Source organism: Topomyia yanbarensis, chromosome 3 (genome assembly GCF_030247195.1).
Source record: "Topomyia yanbarensis strain Yona2022 chromosome 3, ASM3024719v1, whole genome shotgun sequence".
NCBI lineage: Eukaryota > Metazoa > Arthropoda > Insecta > Diptera > Culicidae > Topomyia > Topomyia yanbarensis.
The window spans coordinates 150,348,454-150,366,765 of NC_080672.1; the positions used below are offsets into that span (position 1 = coordinate 150,348,454).

The window sequence follows — 18,312 nt, forward strand, 5'->3', positions numbered from 1 at the left end:
TGAGATAATGTTATTTGTGCTACACATTGCATTTTCAATTGTCTCTCGAATCCGCATCGAAACGATTGCAAACAAGTGCATTAAAACTGTCGGCAAATTTTTTACGACTTCTTCCCTAACCATACTTAGCACAGACACTCGCAACCGTAGACGTAAGCACGCGCATGCTTTGCTTAACCGGGTAAACTAAAATGCATTATCGATGACAACCAATCTGCATTTTCGAGTTACCTTTTCTGTGTACCGCGACCCCACTGTCGACTGAGATATCGCATCTTTTCGAATATGACTAAAAATAAAACCGTAGCCATCGAGCTTAATGGGGCGAAAGGGATAACGTCCAATGGTTTGCTCAATGAACCGAGCCGGAAGAATTTCTCAATCTGAAATAACTATTAGTTTAAAGCAATCGATTCTCGATCTGGTTTATTTCTCGATGGCTTAAGAGCAACCTGGTGAGTTCGGTGCTCAGACTTTAATAACCTATTACTACTTTTGTTACCTTCTTACAGCTTTAGTTGAAATCAATTCTGAGACTGGAAAAGTTTTAACTATTTGAAATTATTTCATTGTGAGAGCTACATAAATAAATAAACTTAATTACGTATTGCACCTTATATGGCATATCGCTAGCTATTGTCATAGGTAAAAATATAGGGTTCTTTCGCTGTAGGACATCTGAAATCCTCAAACAGTGGTTTCCAGTTACGACTTTTCTTACCGACTGCTTGCAGCATGTTGTTCCATAATGCCGTACCTGCATATCTGTAACCAACATAATGCATGCAATAGATAATATATTTGCTAGCACTCATGATATGAAGCAATTTACTCACGCGTTTCCTTTCTGGCTCATGTGAAAACAGTCGTAGGCCAAAAGCGAGTAATCCACATCTCGTCCGTTCATTTTAAGCTGTAAGTGACAATTCACAATAGAATTAGATCAAGAGTAGAACAAAAAAAAATCAAATTAGGAATATGAAAAAATATCAACGCTTACTGAGAGTTTTGTAGACCACGGTTGATGTATAGCTGCGAACTCATCCAACCGACGAAATTCGTCCATTTTTACTACTTCTTCTTCCACTTCAGCCATTTTTTCCTGGATTGTACGCCATCTATAGAATTAGGAAATAATTAATGATAATAATGATTAACGACATATAAATGTTATGATTTTGTAATAGACCATACTGCAACCGGTAATACGGGAACTAGTACCACGGATGCTTTCTCCATTAGAGGATTGGAGGGGGGTGGTCAAATCTGCATGCATTTGTCTCAAGTCTCCATTATTCCCTTCACAGTCGTAACGTACCGAGTGCATTATATTTGGAATTTTAGAGAAAATGGTACATGCATTAAAGACCACTAATAAATTACGTAACGCTTTTAGGGGGAGAAGGGGGTCCGACAAATTGTGACATATTATTACATTTGGGGGAGAAGGAGTATGCTAGAACTTTACATAACAAGTTTTTACTGAAGAAAAAAATCAAATAATTTGTTACGTAATAGGGAAGGAGGGATATAGAAATTTGTAACAATTTGTTACATGGGGGGAGGGAGAAGTCAATTTTGGAGAATTTTTGCGTCACGTAATTTATAAATGGTCCCTTATGTTCAGTTCCGTTGAGGGTTTGTAGAAATAAGCAAAACCGGTTTCTTCTACGAAGTAACGCAATTGTGACTTTCTTATTCATCCAAACTTTGATTCAATGGCTGGTTATGTTCAATATACCTAATTGTGGATGTGTCTATTACATTCATATTATAGTTGACATGTAAATACAAACACGATCCTGATGGGATACATGACGAGTGGTAATATTGTAGCAATAATATTCACTTATGCCAAATTGAGTGCTTCAGCAATTTGCAATGTACTTTTATTGGACTGTTTACACAAATTGGAAAAAATCGATTCAGCATATTTGCTTTCTGTGATGTAGTGCTCAGGACAATAAATATAGAAAAAATTAAGAAGATAAGGAAAAGAACATAAGAAAAGCAAAATATGAATATTTGCGGTCATTCTACGTCTGACTTACAACCAAATTTAAATTCCGTCGAATTTATTTCTTGCATTCTTTAGCAAAAAATAATTGACACGTATTTTTTATTTTTTTTTGAAAATCATATTTTTTCAGGTCACGAACTTTCGAAGTATAAAAAATTGAACAGTTTTCAATCACTGATAACTCGGAAACAATTCGATGTATGGAAAAAAAATTTATTACCGGAAAAAGACACGATAACTTATTTATTTTTCAAAAGTTATGAACAAATAGATTTAAGGCCAATTTATTTGCTTATTTTTATATTTCTTATAAAAGAAATGTATAAAATTTTCTCAATCGAGTCTTATATAGCGATTGACTCAGCTCGACGATTTGAGACAATGCCTGTGTGTATGTAACGGACAAAAACTCATTCGTGTTTCTCAATAATGGATGAACCGATTTTATTCAAACAAATTTAAAAAAAACCTGTTTTAATCCACCTAGTGGTAAAATTGTGCCTTTCTCATTTATCCAAACTACGATTTTATGGCTTGTTATGTTTAATTTAATGGTGGAAATGTCCATTACAAATTTAGTACGATTCAATCATGTTGAGCTCATCTTTGCAGGAATGTACAGAAATATGGATTGGGGTAAATTTTTCGAATGGGAAGCAAAGTTGGAATAGGCTGAATGTCTAAGAAACATAGAACTGCTCACCGAAAAACTACTAAACTTCCATCATTTGCTGAAAATGTGTTTGTTTTGGGAATGTGTAGAGGTGAGACAAAAACTCAATACGATTAATACGAGAATAACACTTTTCGAAAGAAGAATTTTTTTAAATTGCATTTCCTATTTGACTGTAGAGTTCCGGATCGATTTTTATGAGCATCTGATATTTGTGATATTATCAATTATCAGGGCCGTAGCATGGTCTTCTGGCGCTCTTGGCGCAGTACCAGACAAACAATATTTTGTGTGCATGGAAATAGTACACCTACCCCCACTGCATTCGTATTTGACTGTCGTTAATTTCATATAAATTCCAATCACAAACCTTTTACTGTATATGTTACTATGTTTTAATTGCCGCAAGGTTCTACTGTATCGATTTTGTTGGCTATTTTCGGCAAAATTAAGACTAAGAGAAACGAAAGCAATGAAATTGGAAGACGGATAGGTATTCTGGAGCGAACCAGTTATAAACTTAGAACGGAAAACTAGGACTAGGCAGGCTCATACGGACATGATCGAAAGGAAATGTGAAGAATTCTTTGCCTTCTGCTTAGTAGGAGTTGGGCGTTGCACCCAAGGCTACCGCATGGTCTATGGTAGAACATAACTCATCATCATGTTTTACCGCCGACGCCGGCGTCTATTTTTGTAATGTGTGGTAACTGCCTTGCCTTGAACCTATCAAAAACTAAATATATGCTGTTTCGTTCATCTAGAAGAGCTATAGGCGTGCATCCAGACCCAAGAATGGGACAGTCTGTAATTCAGGAAACTAACTGCTTCAAATATTTAGGACTTCACTTAGACCCCACACTCTCCTGGATTGAGCATATCACATCTATAGAGAGAAAAGTTGCATCGTTATGTGGGGCTATGCGTAAAGTATGCTCTTTTGTTCCCCAGCATGTACTTCTAAAATTTTATTATGCGCACATCCACTCATTGCTGAACTACCTTGTATCTGTGTGGGGCCGTGCCAGTATCTCGAATCTGAAAAAGCTACAAACGCTTCAAAACAGATGTCTTAAAATTATTTATAAAAAACCATTTATGTACCCTACTATTTTGTTATACAATAATAATGCCCATAACATTTTACCTTTGCTTGGGTTGACTAACTACCAAACAATAATATACATCCACAATGCTTTGCATAATACTATTGCTCATAACAATCTAGAATTTACACCAGGCATTCGAGCTCACAGCACTAGACAAGCCAATCATTTATTATACTCCAGAGTATCCACGAACCTTGGTCAAAGACGCATTTCTTTCATCGGACCTAAGTTATTCAACCAGCTTCCTACTGATTTAAAGCAAATAACATGTCGCACTCGTTTCCAAGCAAAATTGAAACTAATTTTAAAAAATAAAATAGGAGAATTTTTAATTTAAACTTCGTTCACCACCAATCGAGCTTATTCCTTTAGCTATAATTGGTTAACATTTTTTTAATAAAAACAATTGATAAATGCATTTTTTATAGCAATTAGTAATAAATAAATTTAAATTATAATGAGCTTCCTGCAAAGCTACGATGGGACCCTTAAAAGGATTCTTTTCCGCTGGGTACTCGCCGTAGCTTCTTGTCAAATTTTGTGTTTTGTCGGTCTCGTAATGTTTTTTTTTGTTCTCAGCGTTTCCGCGATTCGTAACTTTGTTTTGTTGTGCTGACCTTTTTTTTTGTACGCTGAGAACTGATGTGTCCACTACCAGGGGGCTCCGTTTGTGAGCTTTTTGGTGTGGGGGTAAGAGGCGGGCTATTAAAAAAAAAAAAAACTGGATCCCCCGCCTACTAAGCCTAAAGAAACAAAGCACACTGTGACTTATAGATACGAAAGTTCAGCTGACCACCTATCCTGACAAATTAATTAATAAGTCCTTTTTAGATGGACGACAAACTAACCACAGTAGAAAGTCGAGACAAGTATTTGCGGTAAATATATGCTGTTTAACTGACATTTTCAACCTTTAATAACTTATACCATCATTTGTTCACGAAAAAAAAACACATTTTAGATCAATTAACCCTCCGGCACTCGCGCGATTGGCTCCCCGAACGAGCAGCCGCTGGTGCTGAAAGAAGATTTCGCTAGTGTTTCTGAAGGTGTTGCACAAAATACAGCGGCGCGAGTGCCGGAGGGTTAATAGCGCCAGGTACGTTATGAAAATGATGTTTTTCTATTTTTATACATTTCAAAAGTATTTGAGAGAAATAATGATAGGGATCAAGAATACCCAGTGTAACAGGGATCAAGAATACCCAGTGTTACAGGCATCAAGGAAACCTGTTGTATGAGGTGAACAACATTTATTTTTTGACATTAAAAATGTCTTACTCCACTATCTGGGGCTGGGTGTCATTCTAAATTTTGAAAATCTCTTATGTAAGGAAACTATGTAAGGTTTGTACGGTTATAACTTCGCAATTAGTTGACGGATTTCAATCATTTATACACCAATCGATTCAGAAACACCTGATTTGAATATAATTGCTAATTATATTGATGTACTATATAAGTATTCTGTTGAAAATCGGTTGAATTAAAATTGAAAAATTTCACGAAAAAAGGGGAAATGTGCATACACGAGGCGGCTATTCCGAGCAGAGCCGTCAATACAGAGCATTTAAGAGGTCAATCAAACAAAACAAAAGTTATAAATTATGCTGAATTTCCTTTTTGCTTTATCATTCGATACTTGATGGTCGACGAGTAGTGTACGGACGTACGTACCTAAACGGTTCTCATAAACAAACGGCCAATAATTGCCGCTGTACTGTACGGAACAAACAGATTCTTTCGTGATTTGGGAAATAATCATAACAATTGTGTAGCAGATTCCGTAGAGGATACGATTACCGTAAATTTTGATAGAAATGATTTTGTAAAAGCATTAATTAGCCGTGCTTTGATTGGTGGTTTACTCGTTAGCACCGCCTTTTTGGCGATGAACCACATCTGAGATACGTAAAATGAAATGACTGAAGGAAAATGTTTTCAGTTTGCATTTGATCTTCGTTAAAATCAGTTCGTTTACCGCTGGCGACCCGCTTCGTTAGTTCCTGGAAGGAACGCTCCCCGTTAGCAGCAACAAATAAAGGCGCTCTCAAAATTGCCTCCATCACTAGACGCGTACAGAAGTCGCATTGTTATTGGCAAGGAAACGGCGAAATAATATTAATAACAAACTGTCCTTATTAGGACCACAAAATCGTTCTCAGAAATATTTACAAATGAAATTTCCATTTCGTGCTTTGGTAAATAACTTCTCTCTTATCGGGTTAGTTATCTTGTATAATAATATCCCAAAAATGTGCGATAAAACAAATAAACTGACTAATTGGATGGAAGCAAGAAAATACCTACAAAAATTTGAATCAGAAAAGTGACATTGACGGAAAAATGCTTCGATCGTTTCTTTGGCAACTGAAGTTGCCGGTTTGTTTTCCAACGTCAATTATTTGCGCGGTGCTGTATGGAACAAACAGATTTTTGCACGATTTGTTGGGAAATAATCAAACCAATTGTGTAGTAGATTCCGCAGAGGATACGATTTGTTACCTTTTGTGTGTACTCCTAAATAAGTCGATGGCATTACAGGATGTATCCACGAATAATATGGCTAGCTCACAAAAATGGTCGCATTTTTAATGTCATCGTGGTCGTGTCTTGTACACAACCCTTTAATTTTTTGAACATTTGACCTATACATATGTATGACCAATTATACAACAAAAATCAAATGCTCATCAAAATCGATCAGGACCTGCTAGAGTCGATTGGAAATCTTAATTTTGTATAAATTTCTCTCTACATTCGGAAAGTGTTATCCTCATATTAATCATATTACAATTTCGTCTCAACTCGACGCATCCCCAAAATAAAAACCTGTTTTAATCCACCTAGTGGTGCAATTGTGCTTTTCTCATTTGTCCAGACTACGATTCCATGGCTGGTTATTTCAATACAATGGTGGAAATGAATATTACATGTTCAGTACGATTTGCACATACATACAATGGATCGACAGCCACGATCTTGAGATACTATGTGATACTGAAACTTCGCTTGAAACCAGCGGCGGATCATGGAGAAAGATCCGGGAGGTCCAGGTCCTTCCGAAAATTTTCAACTTGTTAAGAAATTTTAAACTAGTTTTAATTTTAAAGTAGCAACCCCTCACTGCATACTCCCTCCGGGCCGGTATGATTGACGATTTTTAGAGTGATTGCGTAACCTTTCTATATGAGAAAGCCAAAAATGTACCAAAGTCATTATTTTTTTCGAGTTTACATCAAATCTCAATGTTTCATGCATTTTAAAGTCATTTGGCATCAAAAATACAAATTTGATTTTAGCAGCCGATGGCAAGGTTGTACCTTTCATTTGAGACTAACTTTGTGCATATCGGTCCGGCCATCTCTGAGAAACAAAGGTCACATTTTTTCCACATACACACACATACATACACACACAGACATTTTCCGATCTCGACGAACTGAGTCGATTGGCATATGACCCTCGGCCCTCCGGGACAGGATTAGATTGACGAATTTTAGAGTGAATGAGAAAGGCAAAAACATTTTTAGCAAATGTTGAAAGTTATGCATTTTTTTGGTGAGCTGACATTAAATCAATTTTAACTTCGCTTCTTATTAAATAAAGACCCTTATTACAGTACATCTCCACAAAAGCGAGCTCAATTCGAAAAGAAATCTGAGGATTATGATTGAATACAAAACTCTGGAATTCTCTATTGGAATGTTTTCAGGCAGGAATTTGCTATTAGACAACTGTGAAATCAAGACCAATAGATCAGTTACATATCAGGACCCCATTCTGACAATTTATTAAAAGTCCTCATCATGTTTACAACAACAGGTTATCAATGTACGGATCAGATAATTGTTATTGTAATATTGAATTAAATCAGTCTGCATCAATAAATTTTCAACTTCAATCCAATTTTTTTTTGGTGTGGTGTGGGGGGGGGGGGGGGGGGGGTTGTATGGTGTTAAACCCCAAAACCTTCTCTTGTCTACGTTGCTTGGAGTTATTTATTTCGCTTTATATTTTCCGATATGTTTCAGATCGATCCGATGGTTATAAGTTAGAAAAATTGCAGTCAGATGGTTCGCACAAATGAACATTTTTGCACTGATAAGTTATCAAGTTCCTTCCAGACAACTTGGAAGTGTTAGGTGATTATTTCTAGTGATCGTAGATAGAAAAATGAAATACAAAATTCGTTTTATCGAGATAATGTTTGGCGTATTTAAATGGATTATTAATAAATTGAACAATAAATAGGCGACAAAGGGTAATCCCAACAAACAACAATCCATAACCTTTAAAGTATTTAAAATAGATATTTGAAGTCTTCAGTAAAGTTATTCGCAAAAGTAAGAACTACAAATTTGCTGAAGGCATCATTTCGATATAATCACTTCCAAGAAAATTTGTGAAAGTATCTCACTCATAGGGGGATTAATCAGCAAAAGCACAATACCAAAAGAAAGGGCATATTGCCTCCATTAAATTCTCCGAAGATACTATTGACCTAAAATAAGCCGTTTTGGCGTAGACCCTTGTCTTAGACCCTATTTTCTTTCACTGCAAACACTACATTGCAGACGACCAACACGGTTTTATGCCTAAACGATCGACAACGACTAACCTGCTCTCGTTCACAACATATATACTCGATGGATTCGCTGACGGATTGCAAACCGATGCTATTTACATGGATTTATCTGCGGCCTTCGACAAAATCAATAATGATATCGCAATAGCGAAGCTGGACAAACTCGGTATTCATGGAAAACTACTGCGCTGGTTTCGTTCCTACCTCGATGGAAGGCAATTCCAACTCAGCATTAAGGACTGTCTTTCTACACCATTCTTCGCTACAGCCATCTCGGTCCAGTGATATTCCTCCTCTACTTTAATGACGTCAACATCAAATTACAAGGACCCCGCCTTTCTTTCGCCGACGACATGAAAATGTTTCGACAAATACGGGATAAAACCGATGCCGAGTTTCTTCAGAATGAATTGGAGAGCTTTGGAACGTGGTGTGATCTAAACAGAATGGTTTTAAACCCGAGCAAATGCTCAATCGTTACGTTCACGCGGAAACGCCATCCGATTCAGTTTAGCTATCATCTCTTCGACTCGAGTATTCCAAGACACTCTAACGTCAAGGATCTCGGAGTCATCATGGATTCGGCACTAACGTTCAAACCACATACATCATCCATTGTGGATAAGGCATCAAGACAGCTTGGGTTCATCTTCCGAATAGCGAAAAACTTTAAGGACGTATACTGTTTAAAATCTCTCTATTGCGCTTATTCGCTCAACACTGGAATATTGTTCTGCTGTTTGGAACCCTTTCTACCAGAACGGTGTCGACAGAATCGAGACCGTCCAACGCCGGTTCATACGCTTTGCACTCCGACATCTACCTTGGCAAAACAGATTTCAGCTTCCAAGCTACGAAAACCGTTGTCAATTAATACAGTTCGATACTCTAAGTATCCGGAGGCACTGCTCTCGAGCCCTGTTCGTCTCGGACTTACTGTCTGCCAGGGTGGATTGCCCTACAATCCTCGGACGCCTCGATCTTCAAGCTCGCGTTCGAGCTCTGCGCAATAACTCTTCTGCGAGTCCCGTTCAGGAGAACTAACTATGGGCGCCAGAGCGCTGTTACCGGACTCCAGCGTGTGTTTAACAGTGTGGTGACGGCGTTTGACTTTAACCTGACAAGGGATTTGATAAAAACTAAATAATGCGTATTCTGAAATGTAATTAGTTTAATTAACCATCATTGGGGCCGAGGGGTCTGTTGGTGACGGTACAACAAATAAACAAATAAACCGAATTGACGATAATGAAATCGGATAGTTTATGTTCTCATTCGTATTCATTACCAACTATTGGCAAAACTTATATCATAAAATGTGTGACAAAATCAATTTATCACTATAAGATGAATTGATCTGATCTTTTCGATATCAAATTTGAGCTGAGCGACTCCAAATTCACTTATAATATATGGCTATGGGACGAAATTCTCTAAAAATGTATATGGCGGATGAAGAGAATGTAGGTCAAAGGGGAGAGAGGGGGGGGGGGGGGGGTGGGGAGGTTTCATGTAGAAAGAGATGGTGTGAGGGGAAGCTGAGAGGGGGCTGATGGAGTATGCAACACCCAACCGCATACTATACCCACCATTTGACATTTGGTTTGTGAAAATCGGTTCAGTCATCACCGAGTAATCGATGTGACGAATTCTGGAATACCTCCAGAACCCGAAAATTTCGGAACTGTTGATAGTGGACATTATATTCAAAGAATCTTTGATTGGTCATCAGTAATCCAGTCTTGTAAATAAAAATGATGTTATCTTGATTTGCAAATAGAAATGGATTTTTAACCTTTGAAGTATTACGATTGTATCGGTTTATATGGGAAATTCCTATGTGGTCGCAATAAAAAACCTGTAATTCCAGAACCAAATGTCAAATACGAATGAAATTCGTAGTCCATGGGAGTATTGTATCTTTCATTTGAAACCAAGTTTATAAAAATCGGTCATAAATTACCTGACGAACTTGGAAAGTACCTGGTGGCATCAAGAACCGTCATAGGTGGCCAATGTGGTCAAAGCTGCTTAGAATGGTCATTAGTGATCTAGACCCGCAAATCCGAGTTATTTTGCACCCTTTTTGATATGTATTACACCATTTGGACATCATGGTGTTACCATTTTATATTGGAATTTGCTGGGTGACCGCACTTTTCAACCAGTAACTCCGGAACCAGAAGTCCGATCGGCAAAAAATTCAATAGCAGCTTATGGGAGCGTTATACCTTTCATTTGAAATCAAGTTTAAGCGATTCGGTTCAGCCATCTCTGATAAAAGTGAGTGAGATTTGAAAACACACACACATACAGACATTTGTCAATTTCGACGAACTGAGTCGAATAGTATATGAGACTCGGCCCTCCGGGCCTCAGTGAAAAAGTCGGTTTTCAGAGTGATTGCATATCCTTTCTTTATGAGAAAGGCTAAAAGCTACAAAATAGTCCTAACTGGAAATATTAGGACTTAATTGGGTAGAAAATTATAGTAAATTTGAATGGAAGTACACGAAAAAAGTTATGTAGCATATTTTTTGAGAAAGAGTCCAATAAAATTGACTGCAGAAAAATGCACATTGAATTTACACTGCAATCAAAGAAGATAGAAATACGATGTTGATGAACGAATGATAGAATAGTCATCCTAATTTGGACCCCTCCTTATTTTGAACGCTTTCATACATTTGTATCCTTTACTGCCAATTACTCTAAATTCGTTTGGTTTGATGAAGATAATTGTGTTTAAGTCCCAGCATAATTAATTCATCTCTAATTTCGTTAAATTAGTCAAAATTCACAGTTGAAAAATTGATACCGAAAACGATTCATAATTCCACGATTTCCAACAGAAATCGGGAGAAGTGATGCACTTTTAAATTGGATGTAAGAGTGCAAATTTATTGTTTTTAAATGATCTAATAATTTTGTCTCTTTTCTGATCTTGCATTTTATGTATTTGAAATGGTTAGTTTGTGAAGTTTTACTTAGAAGTATAAAATAACTAGTCCAAAATATGTCGTAAAAATAATAGCGTCAAAATATTTTGGACACAGCTAGATTTTCTTTCGTAATAGCAGTCTGTTTATCAATTTAGAATAATCAAAATTATCACATTATCAATTTTTTTGCGGGTGGTTGCGAAAAAACCACGCGGTAAAAGCTCCTTCCCGCACCGCATCTGCGGGAAAAAGTGTCTCACCGCACCGCAGATTTTGCGACGAACCCTAAATAGGAGATATTTTAGAACGACGCATAGCTCAAGACGGTGGAGTAAGACATTTATAATGTCAAAAAATCAATTTTTGACCGACCTTAATATATAAAATCCCTTAAAATACAACGCATAACCTACCTTGTTCTCGACACGTCACTCTGGTTGTACAGTTTCCCAACCCAGCAGGAGCATTCACCATAGTGCAACGTCTGACAGATTGGTGGTTTCGGATTCAATGAGACCACCGTTTCAACTGACGGAATCGAGACCAAATTCACCAACGTCCGTGGCATATTATCTCGCAGATACTGCAACGCTTTGATCATTCGTAGGCGATGTTTCTCTGGGAGGTCCTCCGGGTTCTGCATGGTGCACACAAACGAGCAAATATCGTTCCCACCGATAGAGATGGTAATTAACTTCCAGTCTCGTTTGAAATCCACTCGGGGATCGGAACGAATACGCTTGACTAGAGATCGTGCCATAAACGGCATATCGTACGAAACGGCTCCGATTTCGGCCATGTTAAACTGAGTTTCCCGATGGAAGGGGTATGAATCTCCAAGAGAGTAGCCGATGAGCTATGAAAAGTGGAGAACACGCATAATTAGATTGGTTTTTTGTGTCTTTTGCGACATCATCGAAATAAATCGGTTACATAAAATCGTTATAATTATTCCATTTCAACGAAACGACCGCGCAATATACACTCATAAGTGCCTAAACCGCACCTCAGGAATATCAATTACCATGATTACACCATCAGTTCAACACTTTCTTGCTACCGAAAAAAGCAGCAAAACTTAAACGGTGGGCTGACCCAGGTAATTAAAAAATCGAACAATCATTTCGAATCGACCAAAAGGCGAATATTTTTTTCATCCCACGAACTTCAAAATTCATTACGAGTCCTATCACAAGTAACAGAATGTAACGTTAACATTTTCAAGATTTAAAAACTGAAATTGGATGAATGATGTATTCAATCGAACGAATTCGCTCGGAGCTGGCACTTAATTTCTTCGATTTTATCCGAGCACGCTTTGCGAAACCTTTAAACGCATGATCACAAGTATGACTAACCTTTGGATTGAATTCCTTCAATATATTCGGCAGTGTTGTTACATTGCGCCAATTCCACTGGCCTCCGATGCTCCATGCAAGACCACGGTTTTCCATATATAGATCTACGAAACTGATTGAGGCAGCGCCACTGGCAGCCGTCAGAGAATCCCCCATTGCAGCGATGACATTGATGTCGCCTGAAAGAAACAGGTGAATTTAGAGAATCGTTGGAGTAGGCTTTGCTGCTACTATTCGTATGAAAAGGTAATAAATCATGCAAAGCTCCTTTAGTTTTAACTAATTTTGAGTCGCTGAATTCATTTCTGCTATCAGTTTTGAAATTTCTTAATTGTGTTTTTCGACTACTTTTATGTAAATCCATTTGAAGACGTTGGGCGTTAAAGGGTTAATATACACGTTAATAATAGAAGCCAATCACATCGGATAGCAGAAATGGATGTTGTTTAGGCAACCAAATTGTAAGAAGATTCATAGATAAAACAACTTCGGCGCAAAAATGTGTATATCTAGAAACTACTCAAATTTTGATAAGTGACCATCTTAAACATTGGAAGTCATATAAACATAAATTACCGATATAACGATGAATTTCTCAATTACGTTTTCTTGACGCAGAACCAACGTAAATGATTTTTGCACTAAAAACTCATTTCTACAGTTCAGCATATTTGTTCTTCTTGATCTTGAGCTTGAGCTTGAGCTTGAGCTTGAGCTTGTGCGACCACCCCTGGCTGCTACTCTGTTATCTATCTGGACTAGATGAAGATTGCACAGGGAATCAGTAGATAATTTTGCTTGGTAGTAGCGAAACATCTTTCAATGTGCAACCCCTGGTATTCCTAAAGTGTTTATTGACCAATACCGGCGCCGGCCAGGCCCGAACGTAGATCGCGGAAGGAAAGGGAAGGAATGGTTAGCCCGATACTTGCTTTTGCGAGAGGCCGTATGTACTACTGCGCACTCCACGAGTATCACGGGAGGAGGATATTTGTTAGTAATGGGAATTTCGATTGATGTGCACCGGTGTAGTGGAGGCACTAGTTTTGCACTTTCTAGCAGGAGTGTCAATGGAACATACCCATACTAAATATCGATTCATCAACTCATGGACCGGGGACCAACGGGGCTTTACTTCCTTTCCGAAGAAACACGTGACCACAGATTTTTTCGCCTCAGAAAAATCTCAAAGACCTCGGCTGGAATTGAACCCAGGTCAACTGGAATGAGTGGCGGTCACCCTTACCACTTACCAGCGCCGTCGTTCAGCATATTTATTTTTCTCTCCAACGAACTAAAAACTACTCCAATCGGCCGTGTTGTTCTTGAGATATCGCCATTTGAAATTCGAAGGTACGAATGCATATGAATTGAATTGAACAAAAATCCTCGACATCACTTGCTTTAACGACATGTTAAAAATCATTTTCAACCGACAATCATAAAATTTTGAGATACTTTTATTCAAACTAAGAGCAGAGGAAAATAAATATTTACAAAAACATTTCAGGACATTGATTTTTAGGTTTTTTGTCACCACCACAGCCAGCATTTCTAGTTCGTAACTGTGATATACAGCTTCCGTTTTTGACGTTTTCTTGCTGGAATTCCTACTGGTTTGCAGCCATACTTTACTTTCTGCAATAGAATACTTACTAAACCCACGCTCGAAGCGTCTGTATGCAGTTTAACCTCCGCGTTCTGGCCATTCAGCACAAGCAACGGTCGGGTATCAGCAATTCTTTTATTTTCTCGAACGCTTGTTGTTGATCGAAGGTCCATGCGAACTCAGCATCAGTGGTGCAAGTTTTCATTTTCAAATGCCAATGGCTCTGGAGAGGGTGTATGAGCTGGTCGTTTGAGGAGGATCTAATGAGGTACTTTGAGGGTAGATGGCTTGATGGGGGGAGTGGCTTGATGGGTGGGACTTGAGGGGAGGTAGGGGGTTTCGATAAATGTGGTGTGCAATGTGGGGGGGGGGGCAATCGCTCACCGCATACCTATTGCTACGCCCCTGTTAAAATACAGAACACCTATACAAGTAAAAAATTGGTCGGGATTAGGTTGACGATTTTCAGAGTGATTACATAACCTTTCTATATGAGAAAGGCAAAAATGTGCCAAAGTTAAAAAAGTCAATTTTTGTAATTTTTTTTTTTTTGAGATTGCATTAAATCTCGACGTTAAATTTTAAAGTCATTTGGCATCAAAAATACAAATTCTGTTTTGAAATTTTCCTTTACTCTGCTCCCTTTGCGCATTTTCCAGTTCAGTTTACAAGGGATTTTGCTGTGTGGCCGCACTATTCAACTCATAACTCCGGAACCGTAAGTCCAATCAAGAAAACATTTAATAGCAGCCGATGGGAAGGTTGTACCTTTCTTTTACACACATACATACATGCATACATACATACACACAGACATTTTCCGATCTCGACGAACTGCGTCGAAAGGCATATGACACTCGGCACTCCAGGCCGATTTTCAGAGTGATTGCATAACCTTTCTATATGAGAAAGGCAAAAAGAAGTATTTTTTTAACAACGTCTATAGTGGTTAATGTGATCAACACGACTTCGATGGGAAGTCAATAATCAAGAACTACAAATGCAAAATGTTTGGTCCCATTTTACCGAAAAAATCCTTTTTGTGTTCATTGCGGTATCGGTTTGAATAAGAGTTTTCAATGTGACCACAACCCGTAACTCCGCAACCAGAATTCGGATCGAAATGGCATTTAATAACAGTTTTGGAAACGCAATACTGCGGTTTAAAATAACTTTTTTGTTTCAAACTACATATTCATCATCTTCACCAAAAATATGGATTTTATCGCCCTGAACAACTTTGTAGAAGACCCTTTTAATATAAAAAATAATCGTAAGAAGTTATGTTAGAAAAACTGTTTTTAAGGGGTCTATCGCAAGTAACCCTCCATATCTCGCTACCCTTGCTATATAGAGCTTTAGTATCTTCAGTAAAGTTCTTCACAATAAAAATAAAAATAGAAATGAATTTATATCTCACTTTTAGGAGAATTAATCACTTAACTCATTACATCAAAAGATGCGTCTTTTTATATCCAGAAACTTCTTCAAAGAAGCCTAATCGCCAAATCCAACGGTTCAGGAGTTATTGAATTTTGAACGTGAAAACGGCGTTTTAAAACACTGTGCACCGTTCATTAGAGACTAAGCAAAATCAAATCAATAATCGGTGAAGTCATCACTGAAAAATCGATATAGCTGTTATTCTGAATTTGGATACCTCCGCCGGGGTTTCCGGAGCCGTCAATGGTGGCCAATGTGGCCAAAGAGACTTTAAATGACTATAAGTGACCTAGAACTACAAATCTAAGCAGCTGTTCACAGCTCACATATACGTTGAAATCGGGACTAGCTGTATGTTCGAATTCATCACCCTGTATTTCCGGAACCGGAATTAAGATTAATTAGAAATTCTATAGCAGCCAATGGGAACGTGACCTTTCATTTGAGACCAAGTTTGTAAAAATCGGTGAAGAGTTTGCTGAGAAATAGGTATGACATTAACTTAAGGAGTTAGCAACTTCCGCGGGAGCATTAAGAACCGTCATAGGTGGTCAACGTGGTCAAGGTGACTTCGATGGGTCAATAATGATCTAGGTATGCACATTTTAATATGTATTGCATTTGGACAGCATGGTGGTAGCAGTTTATATGGGAATTTGCTGTGTGATCGTACTCTTTAACCGGTAATTGCGGAACCAAGAGTCCGATCAATAAAAATTCAATGAGAAGATTGTACCTTTCATTTGAGAATAAGTTTGTGCAAATCGGTCCAGCCATCTCTGAGAAAAATCGGTAAGAGTGTTTGGCACATACAAATACAAATACACACACATACAGACTTTTTTCAATCTCGACGAACTGAGTCGAATGGTATAAGAGATTCGGCCCTGTGGGCCTCTATTCTATTCTATTCTAACCCTTACACAGCCAGTATTGAAAAGCATCCTGGAAAACACTGCAGTTATTCTGTAGTGCTTTTCTTGTCAATATTAATATTTGAAGCATATTTTCATATGTCGCAAATATTAAAACGGCCAGGCCTACTGTGCAGAGTTGGGTTTGAAGATGTTTCAAAATTAGACGGCAATTAAATTATTCATTTAATGAATAAGTCAATTAACGAATTGTTTTGAATATTAAAGGAGGAAGAAACGAGGACAACCGTACCGACCATTTCAGTTTAAAGGGGAAATAATAATAATAATAATCATAAAAATCGTTGGGAGTGACTTGGCTAAGAAGGTTAATGTCACTCCTTTGGTCCTTTGGGATGGGACAGAGGTATTTACACCTTGCCCTGGCTAATAAGCCTTGGTTAAAGCGCCTTTACTCGCTCTTAATTTGCGGCCGAGTAATCCAGATGTTTTTCCAAACTATTCTGGCTGCTGTTGAAAACTGAAAAATCTGACCAGCGACAATCGTATTTCTTTTATTTTAAGCAAGGGAATCACGTCGGAAGTATTGCGCATTATTCGTACAATGATGCGCTATAATACGCACTGTCTCCGACATGAGGGTTAGCACTAAACAAGCGAAAAAACGACTGTCGCTGGTCGGATCCTCCAGCGCTCAACTGCCTATCAAATAAACGAAATGAATAAAAAAAAATATCGAAAAAAACAATTTAAAACATGTATAGAGACTAATAGCTTTCACTAATAGAAATCATCATGCTACTCCCTGTATGGATAAAAACGGAACAGGCTCACCGGGAAATCCGTGGTGTCTGCATATCCTCCGGTGGAACGCATATCATGCTATTTTGTCCATCAAAACAACAAAAGCCGCTTTCACACGCTTCTGTCTTAATGTCCAGCAAGTCTTCGTTAAATCTTCCGCTCTCAATAATACGCTCCATTCTTCCCATGCTGACACTCCCCTACTTCTCCAGGCAGCTACAGTTTAGTACCAGTACCTGTGCATTTCCTGGCTCCATGTTCCGGCTGCAATCACTGACTTCGCGGTGTATTACAGCTTCATATTCCATACGTTATGTATAATTTCATACTTCAAATTTCGAAATCAATTTAATAGAAAACTGACGGTAGTGAAAAATTTTCACCTTCATCATCGATGGTTGCTGTGATCGAACCCTCAGAGATTCGGCCCTGTGGGCCTCGGTTAAAAATTCCGCAATTCCGACCGATTGCATAACCTTTCTATATGAGAAAGGCAGAAAGAAACCCATAACCAACACCCCGTTCCCCCTTAATAAGATCACAGTTAACGGCTGCTTTTATAAAGTCCATTTTTCGTTTTTGATATATTTAATACATGAATCTTGTAACTATTTTCTATCTAAAAGCGGAAACAATAAAACATTTCTTTCAGTTCTACAACGGAAGACATTCGTGACTGCCACAACCGATATTTTGAAACAAGGCCCCGAGATTAAATGCATTCTACATTTGGAAAAGAACCCATTTATTGGAATTTCTCACATATTCCATACCCGGACATTTCGCAAAGTTGAAATGTTTAAGTTCGATTCCCTACTGTGAAGAAGAGTACAGTGGAGTCCTCTTATTCTGAGAGTCTTGCGACGAACAGCCACAGAACGAGTGACTTCT

At 38.1% G+C, this 18,312-nt stretch overlaps 1 protein-coding gene across 4 annotated transcripts in view; it reads right to left on the minus strand.

Moving 5' to 3' along the window:
- Positions 1-409: 409 nt before the first annotated feature.
- Positions 410-18,312, minus strand: part of LOC131690591 (phospholipase B1, membrane-associated-like) — a 32,462-nt gene continuing 14,559 nt past the window's right edge. For all 4 annotated transcript variants that reach the window (XM_058976491.1, XM_058976490.1, XM_058976488.1 and 1 more), the window contains exons 3-7: positions 12,691-12,869; positions 11,746-12,188; positions 1,001-1,118; positions 837-913; positions 410-765 (exon numbers count right to left, since the gene is read on the minus strand). In XM_058976491.1, the coding sequence (XP_058832474.1) occupies positions 630-765; positions 837-913; positions 1,001-1,118; positions 11,746-12,188; positions 12,691-12,869 (953 nt within the window). In that variant the 3' untranslated portion in view covers positions 410-629. The remainder of the gene's footprint in view (positions 766-836; positions 914-1,000; positions 1,119-11,745; positions 12,189-12,690; positions 12,870-18,312) is intronic.